At 31.5% G+C, this 12990-nt stretch overlaps 1 protein-coding gene across 1 annotated transcript in view; it reads left to right on the forward strand.

Annotated features, from left to right (window-relative positions):
• Positions 1-307: 307 nt before the first annotated feature.
• LOC106467335 (laminin subunit alpha-2-like) overlaps positions 308-12990 on the forward strand; it is a gene marked incomplete at its 5' end in the record, with an annotated part of 162333 nt that continues 149650 nt past the window's right edge. Inside the window, 6 exons of the mRNA XM_022395494.1 lie at positions 308-440; positions 3381-3413; positions 7633-7792; positions 8419-8661; positions 9395-9454; positions 10306-10425. Of these exons, the coding sequence (XP_022251202.1) occupies positions 308-440; positions 3381-3413; positions 7633-7792; positions 8419-8661; positions 9395-9454; positions 10306-10425 (749 nt within the window). The remainder of the gene's footprint in view (positions 441-3380; positions 3414-7632; positions 7793-8418; positions 8662-9394; positions 9455-10305; positions 10426-12990) is intronic.

Below are 12990 nucleotides of genomic sequence, written 5' to 3' on the forward strand. Positions count from 1 at the left end.
AAGTAACGACTTGTGTCGCTAAAGTTTCGTCGGAACGAAGTTACGGAAAGTTAATTAACAAACGAAGACGTAACAATATGATAATGTGTCAATAACGTTTTATTTTAATATGAACGTATGTATTCTTGTAAGTACAGTTGGAAATTCAAGATTAAATTCGGCTCTTCCTTATAACATAAAAGCACTATAGTCTAAAGTCGTAGGATATTATCAAATCGAAAATAAAACTTTATTATTATTAATGCTGTTTTAATTTCAACATCTGATTTAAAAAGAAATAATAATTGAATACTTTTCCTTTTGATAGTAGGAGACCCAGCTAAAGGTTTGTTTCCAACTGTGTCCAACCTAGCTACTCACGCCATCATCACAGTAAACGCCACCTGTGGAGAGACTGGTCCAGAAGTTTACTGCAAACTCGTTGAACATGTGTATTTGACGTAAGTGATAACTTACAAAGTGACTTTTCTTGTACCATTTTTTTATATAAGTAACTTGGGATTTCTCAGTTACTACTTCGTGTAAAGAAAATAGCTTTAAAAAATTGTGATCCAAGCGCCGATACAATCCATGTTTTAAGTATAGTTGAGATTGTGCTTTACTTTTATTTAGAAAGAGTAAAAATTATCAGAGGAGGAAAGCAGCCTAAGAAAAATGCAAGAATCTAGTGAACAGAGAAAGTTTAGAATGGACTAAGCATATGGTTAGCTGATCTTCGCACCAACGACATGTTTGTGTTTGTAGTATTAAGAAGGATAAAGGAAGTGATTTGTTACAGGTGGAATGAGAGACAAGTACCTGGTGTGAAGATAAATAAAATCAAACTTTATTAACAAAAGTACAGAACTGAAAGAGAAGTATGGTTGATACTTCGGCTAATCATCTGGTGGTAAGGACTGTTATGTTGTTAGGAGAATTAATGAAGCAGATTGATTGAAATTAAATAAGATGATTTGGGCTGGTTGTTGTCAAGCTACACAGTGGGCTACCACTGGTATTGAATTTCGATTTTTTTGCATCGTAAGCCTGCTGACTAACTGCTGTGCCACTGAGGAGCAGGTTAAATTGTTTTTAATTAAAAAGTTAATAAATAAACGTATAAAGGCACATCTTTAAGAAAGAAAAAATATTCTTTTGAATAAATTGGAACCTGTTTTCTACTTTAACTTAAACTTTAAAGAATATTCACTTGTACAATCAGCAGGCTGAAAATTGCAGAAAAAAATCTTAAACTTCACAAGCAAATTGTGACTCTCTCTCTTTCAACATCAGAGGTGATTTTAACTCAAAATGCCAAACTGTTCTCATGATCCACATTCTCTTCATAGCTGACCAATCAGAAAATTGGATAACTGAAATTTAATACCTAGAGGCATTTCTGTTCACTACAGCAGTCATGAAGTAATCTCATTTAAACAGTGATGTTGGATACAAATATCCCATGAAACAGGAGATAGCACCCTTGACCAATTTATACTAAAGGGAGTATCACCTAGGGTAAAATTAGCAGATGATCAAGTCTCGATTTAGCAAGTTCTGGATTAAAATTTTGTTCACTATGTTAAATACTGTGGAAAAGTGGAATATATATTTGTATGTGTATCATCTGGCAATAATGCCATGGAACACACTAGATACCTGACATAGTAATGTACCAAAAGGAGTGCTTAAATCTCTCTCTCTCTCTCCCTGATGTGGTGTCTTGGAGGTCAACTTAACTACTGTGGTTATCCATCCTTATGAATTAGTCATAGAAAATCAAGGAAGAATAATCTCTTTCATCTTCTTCCTCCACCAAATTGGAGTTGTATGCAGTAGTGCCATCATAATTCCCTTCACTCTCTTCTTCTTGGTAAAGGCAATGTTTCAAATAACTTGTAGAACAAACAGTTTCAGCTTGTCAATGCACCATATGCACTGTCATGTGCCATGAAATGCTGAAATTCACTTTGATGGTTTTGAGTCATTGCAGCACAAATTAAAGTCCAATCCAGGCACCTAAGAAGTTTGTGCTGCTGGTGCATACCAAAACTATACCTAATCTCATTAATCAAATTGATGCCCTCTAACCATTTTAACATATATATTTTCTGTGTCAATCATGTAATGCTTGGAGAATCTCGGATATTGAAGACTTAAGAACCATCAATTACATTACAGGTCTGGGGCCATACTTGCATGAGCTATATGACAATATAGCACTTCCTCCTGTTCTCTAAACAACTGTTAAAGGTAATGATAGGTAGGCAAACATAGATTTATAACCATAAGGAAAAGTTATATTAACTGTGTAACATACTACATATTTGACAAAACATTGGTCTGTCTTCTTCAGGTCCAATGTTCTTGTTGAAACATGTAATATGTTCCACCATCAATAACACTTTTCCTTATGATTATAAATCGTTGTTTGCCTACCTGTTATTATACTAGCATAATATGCTTCCCTACTCAAGTAATGTTAAAGATCACATGTTTATCTGATACATTTAATTATTAGTGTTGGTCGTGCTACACAGCAGGCAGTGTCCAAGTTAGATGTGGGTCTTTTAGCTTCTCCTGATATAGTTTAGGTGATGTCAAATTTATCAGTGAAGTACTCACTTTATGTGGTTTATTGTCTTGGTTGACACTTTAAAGTTTAAAGTTTTATTTCCTGGATCTAGATATTTAGCAAACTAATATTTCTCATATGCTGACAATGAAGAAGGCTGGGAGGAAAGCTGCTCTGCTCAGTGTCTTGCAGGAAGATCTGCTTCTGCAATGTGGCTCCCTAAGGCTATGAACCATTTTAGTAATATACAATCAGCCCTAGCAATAAAAGCTTAAACACTACAAATTCTCCTTAAACTGAGAGAAAGAGCACATGATCAACAGGCTAAAATACCTCTTTGCACCTTTTGAAACATGACCTATTTAAAAGTACTAAAACATCCCTCACAATCCACATATTCTATGTAGTTGAACAATCAACTGGGCCAATAGAATCCAAATGTATCTCTGCATTATGTGACAGCTATAATGTAACTTTACATCAGATTCAGTACTTGGTCCAATTCAGCTATCCCAGGAAACAGGAGGTAACATGATTGTTTGTCTCATGCTGCACAAAGTATCACCTAGGGTTGAATCAGTAAGTGACTTGATCTGTTTTTGTCAATTTCTAATCTGGAATTCTAACATAAATTTAGTTCACTATGTTAAGTATATATGATGTAATATAATGAGATGTGGTATCTTGCTTAGTTAACACAGTGAAACTTTTATATTTTAAGAAATCTACCTTTCATGAACATTTTTAATTTGATAAAGAGAATATATTAGTTTAATACAGTGTTAAAATGTTCTTTTTTATTTTTTTTTTTTACTGTTCTCAACAGAAATCCAGACCAGAGACTTTCAGTTTCTTCAAGGTAGGTATCGTGTTTGTGTTTATTATGAACATTATGATAGGTGTACGTTTCTTAGTACTTTCATACTGGCAACATAACAGGATTCAGTTTAGGCCTTAATATTTCAACTTTTTACTGTTGAGTTTTTTATTGATAAAATTAGTGCTTAATTTTTCATGTTATGCACTAAGAGTGCAAGTTCTGTTTTTGTTTGTTACTGTAAGGTTTTTCTTTTTTTTCAATGAGGAGCTGACACAAAATTGTTACTGGTCACATATAAATGTGTGTTGTGAATTTAATCTTTGCATTTAGAATATTCTTATGAAAATTAATAGATAGATACACACATTTCAAATAAAGCTTGTTGAATCTTTCTGACAATAATATATTTTAATACCTAACATGTATAAAAATTGCATTATTCACCAGCTTTTTATCAGTATCCATGTACAAAGTCTACCAATAAATAACATTTCTGAAAATACACATCGCCAGCTCTATGACATCATATGGAAATAACCCTGATAGATAAATAATAATAATGTTTTCCACAATTATAACAGTTCTCTTTTACTGTTGCTATTCCATTCATCCTTTTATCTACAGTTCTCAGCAGTTACACTTTTATTTTATGCACATCATTTTATGCAATTAGTTGATGTTTCTGTAACTTGTTTATCTGCAATTTTAATGAATTCTGTTCCAGAGCCAATTTTGGAACTTCCCTTAATTAAATGTGTACATCCTACTTTGTTTCAGCCTAATTAGCATATCATCATTTGTAAATTGGTCACTTGCCAATGAATCCATTATTTCACAAGGATTATCTGGGTAAGATAATTGGACAAATCTTCTGCAAGTTCAGCTAAGTTCTCTTCTTTCCTCCATACCCTGTTCTGGATACTTCTTTCTGATATGTCACTCTAAACCTGTTAGATAAGGCTTCATAGTTGTTATGGCCTTCAGCTAGAAGGTTATATAATGTTTTTAAAGATGACCCTTTTAAATGGGAAGCAAAATGAATAGCTTGTTGTTCACTATTCCATCTCTTCACTTTTGAAATAATTTCAAACTGATCCTGATATTCTTCTATAGTACATTTCCCTCATAGACCATTGGTTTCTTAATTACATAATGTTGTTGAATTGGCCCGTTGAATTTTGTAACTGGAATTGGTATTGACTTGACTGGAGTAGTCTAGGAAGATCCTACAGTAACAGGTGACACAAGAGAAGTGGTAGTTGAGGTAAAGCAAATAAATTATCCTATTCCATGCTTTGTAGTAGATGGGGGGGGGGTTAGTTGGAATTCTTGGACAGATGCAAAAAGAGGCATGGTTATTTTAGTCTTTGCATTCACCAATTCTTTTTCCAGATGTTCTATTCTGTCACTGATGTTCTTTCTCCCCCTCAGTGATCTCCTTTTGTGCTTTTTCAATTTTGTTATTACAGCATTTATGTACTTCATTGATGTCTTTCTATACTTTTCAATTTTATTGCTATGCTTCATCAGTATTTTCTTCAATCAATTATTTTTTCTCTTAATTCTTCTTTAAATATTATCTTAAAATCTTGTCTCTTTCTTCAAATTTATTGTTTTTTTTCTTTTAACATTTTGTTTCTTGCTTCATGGCCTTCTGATTTTCTTTTTGACACTGTCTTAATTATCTAATCAACTATAGTAAAGCTTCGACCTTGCTTCTGGATCAGGATGCCATATTGGAGTTGAGTCAAAGCAGTATTTTAATTTCTGTTCACATCAAAATAATCCCACTTCTCACACTGTGTTTTATCGTGGGGCAGGTACTTTTAAATTATTTGTTGAAAACAATGCAAAGTCCAGTCCACATAATGGCAACAAATTAATTGATTTCTTCCTTAAGGTTTGTTACAGGCTACTTCTACAGTGTTGTAAGCCCTAATTCATTCACAAGTAACATTTACTATTTAATGACAAATTTATTTGCTATTGGTACTACGTCATATGTGCAAGAAAATTTACATGTACAGTTTCATGGCAAATAGATCGAGTAACTGAATATACGCGAAAACTAACACTGATCTGTACTTCACAAACTTTTCAATCACTGAACAAACTGTAACTCGCTCAGCGTTTTACTGATTGTTGTATATGTAATGAATCCTTGTTTCTAGGTGTTTCACAAAGTTTCTCAATCATCAATATTCCCAAAAATTCTAGGTATTCTAGGGCTACTTTTATAAAATTTATAAATCTAGCATCATTATGTTAGTAATTCTGTTTAGTAAACAACCAAATTTAAACATTAAGAGCACAGCTCCCAACATTATAAAGTAAAGAGAAAGATTTGAAACTCTCTGAAATAGCTGCAGAAAAAGTATATGGATATGGAAAAACAGCTTGTGTTAAACTTCAAAATAAAATTTTAATACAATGTGTATTTATTTATTGAAATTGTGTGATCTAATTATTTTTGCCCATACTATGATATTTACAACTTATGTTTCTCTTTACAGAAGGTTTTCTAAATGAGACTCTCCCTAGTATTCAATAGTGTGCCTGAGGGCTTATATCTCAAAAATTCTGGCTCGTTTCTTGAGGCAGCCACAGCAAAATTAGCACATTGTGTATGAGTATACTGGAATGGACGGCAACTGCCTGTTTTAGAAAAACAAAAAAACAAAAACACGAGTGTAGAGGACAATATTTCTAAAGTCTTCAGTTATTAAGAATATGAATAGTTCATTGTGCAGCTTTGTTCTTAACAAAGAATAAATTCTAAGTGATGCACATTGAATTTGTAATACTAGATTTTGTTTGTATGCTTATTTCTGTAATAACTTATTTAAAATACCTAAAACAGGATCTTATGTCTAAATATATACTGGAAAGTAAATAAGTAATCATTGTTTCAGAGCAACTAAGCTTATTACCATTTTTACATAAAAGAAGCATATAAAAAATATATTCAGCTTTCTAAAAGTCTCAGAAGTCTTATAATAAAAGTGAGTTTGTAAGATATCTGTGCTAAAAGTTCGAAGAGCTGCACCCGTAATAAATTTACTGTGATGATTTTACACCAATACTCTACAATTGGGATATAACTGATATGATCATTCATAGTATTTTTTTCTTTAATTTACAGTCAACACAGTATAAGTTATAGCTGAATAAGCTATTCCACAAATTATGATACTATTGTAACATTGGGCTTTTGTTCGTGGATTCTTTCAAATTAACTGGTGATAATAATTCAACGTTCAGTCCATATAATGAGGAAAAATTAATTTATTTCTTCCTTTAACACTGTGGTACATTGTAGGCTACATTTACAGCCACTTAACTGTACCACACTAATGTAAAAACAAAAAAAAAACAGTTTAATCGTACAAAGAACGTAATATCCACAATAGCTAAATAACACAGTTCCAATTATTTCACTAAAACACACGGACTAATTTATTCTATCGGCTAAAGCCAATTTTCTCTTTTATAATCTCCAATCTTCGTATTTATTATCTAGCTCTGAATACACTAGAACACTTGGCGTCATATCCCTAGAACTTTCCAGCCCTATATTAAATCATTACAACCTGCAGTTCCTTTTAGCTAACAAACAACTTACAACATTAAAACATGGCCCACAACAATACATTAATTTGGTTCAAATTATACCAATGAAAAATGAGACATAGCCCAATTGTTTCATGGTAATTATTAAAGCAAATATATATATATATATATATATATGTGTGTGTGTGTGTGTGTGTAGTAAAAAAAAAAATAATATATATATATATATATATATATTATTTATTCTTAAGTAAAACTTTTTTATTAAAAAATTGACATCTTTTTCTAAAGTCAGATTTTCAGATACTTGTTATAATGTCTAAGACATCATACAGGGGTATTTTGCTTTCCATGGTCATAGTAGTATTCCATCAAACTTAGTATCTTGGATGGAGTATAACGTCAATATTTTTTAAAATTATTGATAATAAGGTAGAAGGAAAAGTTGTAGTATAACGTGATAAAAAATTTTATCGAAAACTAAGATAATTTGAAGCAGCAAGCTCTTGGTATGATGAAGTGTTACACAAATTTTATACATTTACGTTTTTAAGTCGTACTGTTCTTAGAGTTGCTGTGACATAATTTATCTCTTTCTTCTTTTTTTTCCAGTGTTCATCTGTAGTTGTTTAATGTTGTATGATTTTCTTTTTGATACACAAATAATGTAATTTAATACACGTTACAGACAGCAACAGTGTGGTGTTTGTGATGCTACCAGTCCTGATTTAGACGAGCGACATCCAATTGTAAATGCTATAGATGGAACCAATAGTTGGTGGCAGAGCCCCACATTACAAAATGGAAAACATTATGAACGAGTCACTATCACACTTGATCTTAAACAAGTTAGTTGCTTTTCTGTATAATAATTTCTTAAAAGTGTAGAGGCTTAATTATTTTTTGACACGTAAATTGAAGAGTTGCGGAAAGAGAGATTTCATTTTAAAATGTATTTGTGTAACACTATTTCATACAATATCCTGTGTCTATGACCTGTACTGATGGTTCATTGTTGTCAACCTATCTGCTGTTCCAAGCAGTGTTGAAACATTGTGACAACTGGTTCATACTCTAGAATATCTGGATTTTACTGTATAACAGTGTTAAATTTATACTGTTGCTTAGAAAGAAAAGAACTAAAAATTAACTTTGTAATAAACATAGCTAAATTGATATCCCATTATTATGATAATTAGAATGCTGTTAGATATTTTCAACCACAATCCAAATATCGTGCCACAGTAGAAGAGGTACATAATGAAATGTATAATAATAGTGAATAATAATAGTGTTTGTCTGAATATAAGAATATAACTCCTTCACAAGGTGCATTAAATAAAAGTACTTATTAGCTTAAGCATTAGTCTTGCTTGAAAACCTGATGGTACAACCACATGTTAGTGTTATCATGTGGAAATATTTAAGATGATAAGTTAAAAAACATTCATTGAATTTCTTTCTTCTAACATAGGTCTACCAGATAGCATATGTTATAATCAAAACGGCAATATCTCCACGACCTGGAAACTGGATTCTTGAGAGGTCGCCTGATGGTGTAAACTATAAGCCCTGGCAGTACCATGCCATCAGTGAGGCTGAATGTTGGGAGGTGTATGGTATCCGTCCTACAATTGGCCTCCCTCGCTATAGAACTGATGATGAAGTTATATGCACATCCTATTATTCAAAACTGGACCCTCTAGAAAATGGAGAGGTTTGTGGTTGATTTTAGATACTATAATTTTGTTTGAACACTTGTTTATGCAGTGCGTATGTTTAAGTACTTGTTTTACATTTTAAAAAATGTGAAGATTTACTTTTACAATCTGCCAATCTTGTGTAAAAAAAAAAAAAAAAGATAGTTGTTAAGCTAAACTCTGTGGCCCAGGGACTATTTAAGCAATACCAATGGATGTATAACTATTTCAATGGTTTAATGATGTCTAGTTTGTTTCTTTATTAGGAAGAGACATATATTTTGAACTATATATAGACAAACTCTACTAGACAATGCTGATCTATAAACTGCAGCTACATATATATGAAAATCATCTATTATTAGTAGGAAAAGAATAAATATAAAAGACTTGTAGTGTGCTCAATGACTCAATAAAAATTCAAAATCTTCTGTAAAGTTACAATTGTATCTATGTTGGTTATGTAATATGCTTTAAGGACAAAAAACTGTTTATGAAATGAAAAGATATTATGACAGTATGAATTTGATGTTTAAAAAATAACAGGTTGTGATAAATAATGTATTGCTAAAATTCTGCCTATAATATTTATGAACTTGTTCCATAGGAGTTTTGTTTCTTGACAATTTATTCAGTTATTAATACTATTAAATAATAGCAAAATAGTACTTCTAACTTAAGCATTCATGCCACAATGTCTTGAAGTCATAATTAAGTCAAATGTAATTTATTGTTGTTTTTTTTTGTCAGATTCATATATCCTTAGTAAATGGAAGACCAGGTGCTGCTGGTCCAAGTAAAACTTTAATGGTAAGTAGAAAATAGATCTTTGTTTATTTTGGAAGTGAGTTTATAAAAACGTGTAATAAAGATTTAAAATTTGTTGCCATATTTGTTATTAACGTTCATTTAAATTTGCACGTTTACAAGCATGTTATCAGATGGTATACATAACTCATTTTGGGGGTTATTTTTTAATAAATTTGAAGAAGTCTATGTAATTTTTTATTACATGACCACAAAAATGACTTTTAAAGTTTATTTTTCTGTCCATTTCAAATTTACCATACTTCTGGGATTTCATGGATGGAAGCAATATTGCAAACTACTTTCCCATATCCATAACATTGTATAACTGTCTTTAAATTGTAACAGTACCTCTTTCTCTGATTTCTAGAAAAGATTAAGATATCTGGTTTTTGCTCTTTAAGAAAAAAAATTATTTCATCGTTTCTCCCACTGGCACAAAAGATACAAGTTTTTAACATATTTGCTGTCATTGTAAGTTGGTGAAACAATTAAATTAGGAATAATAAGTTTATGTGAAACTTTGACCATCAAATATATAAGAGCATTTAATTTAATTTGTAAATTTTCAAAATAATACTGTTGATAATCTAATCTTTCAAGCAGTTTAGTGTAAAATATTTGAATATGACTTGTATGACATGAATATAAACATGTATTTTGAGACTTATAAGCACTATTACTTTGGTAAAAATTGTTAATTGTTTGGCTTATTTACTTTTCTTTAAAAAGCTATGATAATTTATCTACAGTTTTAATGCTGGTAAACTTAAACTGTAAAATTACTTATAAATTTTTGAATAACTTTTAACATAACAGATATGCTAATTAAAGTTTAAATTTTTTATGTCTAGGAATTTACCAACGCTCGTTTTGTAAGGCTTCGTCTTGAAAAAATCCGTACTTTGAATGCAGATTTGATGACATTACACACTGAGTATCCTCGTCATATAGACAAGTCTGTGACAAGACGAGTATGTACAACCATAGCTGTGAATAAAAGAAATCACCCTTCAGTTTTCTCTTTTACTAAACAATTTTAAGAATTCCATATCTTATCATATATGATGTTTCTTATTTAATCTTAAATTCAAAAGTATAAAAGGAAAAATATAGTATGTATACTAATTGACAGAAATAAGAAATTGTTTAAAAATGTGTGTAACTTTATTTTATGTTCTTTGGTTTAAATGTGAGAATGAAACTTTATAATGTCATAATTAGATAGAGAGTACTTACAGTATATTGGATGCTGTGTGGAAGTTTAAAAAAATGAAGAGGTTTAGTAACACAGTGGTTGAATACATTATAGTAAGACAATTTTTTGAGTCTCATCACATCCTTACAATCTGTGTTGCCATGTCTGGTCATGCTCTGTCCAATGACTGTGAATCTTGATAATAGCCTTGTAGCGTAGTCTCTTTTTTTTCAGAAGGCTCCATTGTAAGGCTGTAATGTCAAAAGCACACCACTACTCTCTGCAGCTTTTCATAATGCATCTATGGAAATGGTGGTTTTCTAGAGCCAGTGTCAAGAGTTTGATCACATATATATCCATATGTGCTGCATGTGGAAATTTGATTGTCTCTATATGTCTTCATTCTCCTTCAGTTTGAGGTATATGATATGTTGTGGAAGAAACTTGTATACATGTGACTTGTGTCACTTGTCCAGATGAAGATCCTTCTTGAATTTTTAGCATATTGTTGCCTTTGGCATGTGGATGGCTTTTGTTATTGAATTTTGTGTTTGTGGGTTCTCATGTTACAAGCACCACACTTTGTCTACCTAAGGTGGAGTAAAAATTGTTGCAGGTCTGTTTCTGCAAAGTTCTGGTACACTATGTTAATTTATGTTGTTGTTTTTTTTTCTTCCAATATCATTAAGTATAAAGGATATCTCTCTTTGAAATTCTAAATCCTTAATCTTAATGCATCCTTATGATCTAAGAGTATGAATATTTTATGTCAGAAATAGCCGCTATATATTCTTCTCAAATGCAATAAATTTTTAACAGCATCACACTACCTGCAAAATGGCAAACAAAGTGAAAATGTAGTTTTGATGTATGCTATTCTGCTGTGACTTTATATTAGCTGTGGTTGTCAACTGTCTTCCTTATTTTCATATTCAGAATCATTTTAATATAAGGTATTCAATCTTCTGGAGAACATAAGTATAAGTTATAAGAAATGACAAAAAACTAATTCAAAACAAATGCATTCTACAATACAATTGACAAAAAAAAGCATAAAACAATTCGGGGTACTAACCTTTTCCTTTTGATTTTTCTCAGAAAAAAAAGGTTACCATTTTACTTTTATGTTTAACATTTCTTTTAATGTTGAATATTTTTTACTGATAATTTGATGTGTAAGTACAATATAGATAAAACAGTTTATTTAATGTGCATAGTTAGATAAAGTATAAAAATTGAAAGCTTTTATACAGTTGTTTTTACATATTAAAAAATTGGTTGGTCATTTTTAAATCTTTCTATACTGAAAAAATAAAAGTAAATTTGGTAATAAAGTTAACTGTCAAAATGACAGTTTTGTGATTCTCATAAACTGATTCCTGTTATCTTTATTGGTATTAGTCTGTTTATTTCTGTCATTTTCACAAAAATGGGTTTAATATTAGGTCAAGAAATTAATGTTGCTTTTTTTAGATGAAAAATCCCAAACAACTTGTCTATCAAAACAAAACATTTATTAAATGAAATAGTCTCCATTCTTAGTGATGATGCTTTTCCATCTTACAATGCCCTGATTAAATGCATCACTTGGCCTTGAAGCAAAAAACTTGTTGATGTCCTCTTTAACACCTTCCACATTTGCATATGTTTTCCCATTAAGATGGTGTTGCAGCAAATGAAAAAAGATGGTAATCTGATCTTATCATATCTGGAGAATATGGTGGGTAGGAACTTCCCAACTCAACTCCATAATCTTGTGTTGCACCAAACGTGCCACATATGGACGTACATTGTCGTGGAGAAGAAGAATACCTTTCCGATTGATGAGTGAAGGGCGTTTCTGATGAAGGGTTGATTTAAATGTTACAGTTGCTGACTGTAGATCTCTGCATTGACCTATTCGCTGTGGATTGAGGAGTTCGAATTAATTACTCCTTTGATGTCCCACCAAATGCAATGCTGCACTTTCTGCGGATGGAGTCCAGGTTTTTGGATCGGAAGTGGTTTTTGTCTAGGTCATTGTTTTTGGTTTTTAATATTCTCATAGACAATCTGTTTTTCATCACTGGTGATAATTCTGTCCAAAAATGATTCGCATGCATTACACGCCAGAAGAGATGAAGCAACGTTTATATGTTGGAAACGATGATCATCAGAGAGTTTGTGAGGCACCCAAAAACCTTCTGTATGGAGTTTTCCCATATTCCTTGGATGTTTATGTATTGTTTCATGAGATACATGCAATTTCAGGGCCATTCCATGAGTGTGTTGCCTTGGGTTAGACTCAACAAACATCTTCAGAGCATCAATATAAATTCCAACATGTTGGCCCCTGCCATCA

This window comes from Limulus polyphemus, unplaced genomic scaffold (assembly GCF_000517525.1).
Source record: "Limulus polyphemus unplaced genomic scaffold, Limulus_polyphemus-2.1.2 Scaffold2572, whole genome shotgun sequence".
Classification (NCBI taxonomy): domain Eukaryota; kingdom Metazoa; phylum Arthropoda; class Merostomata; order Xiphosura; family Limulidae; genus Limulus; species Limulus polyphemus.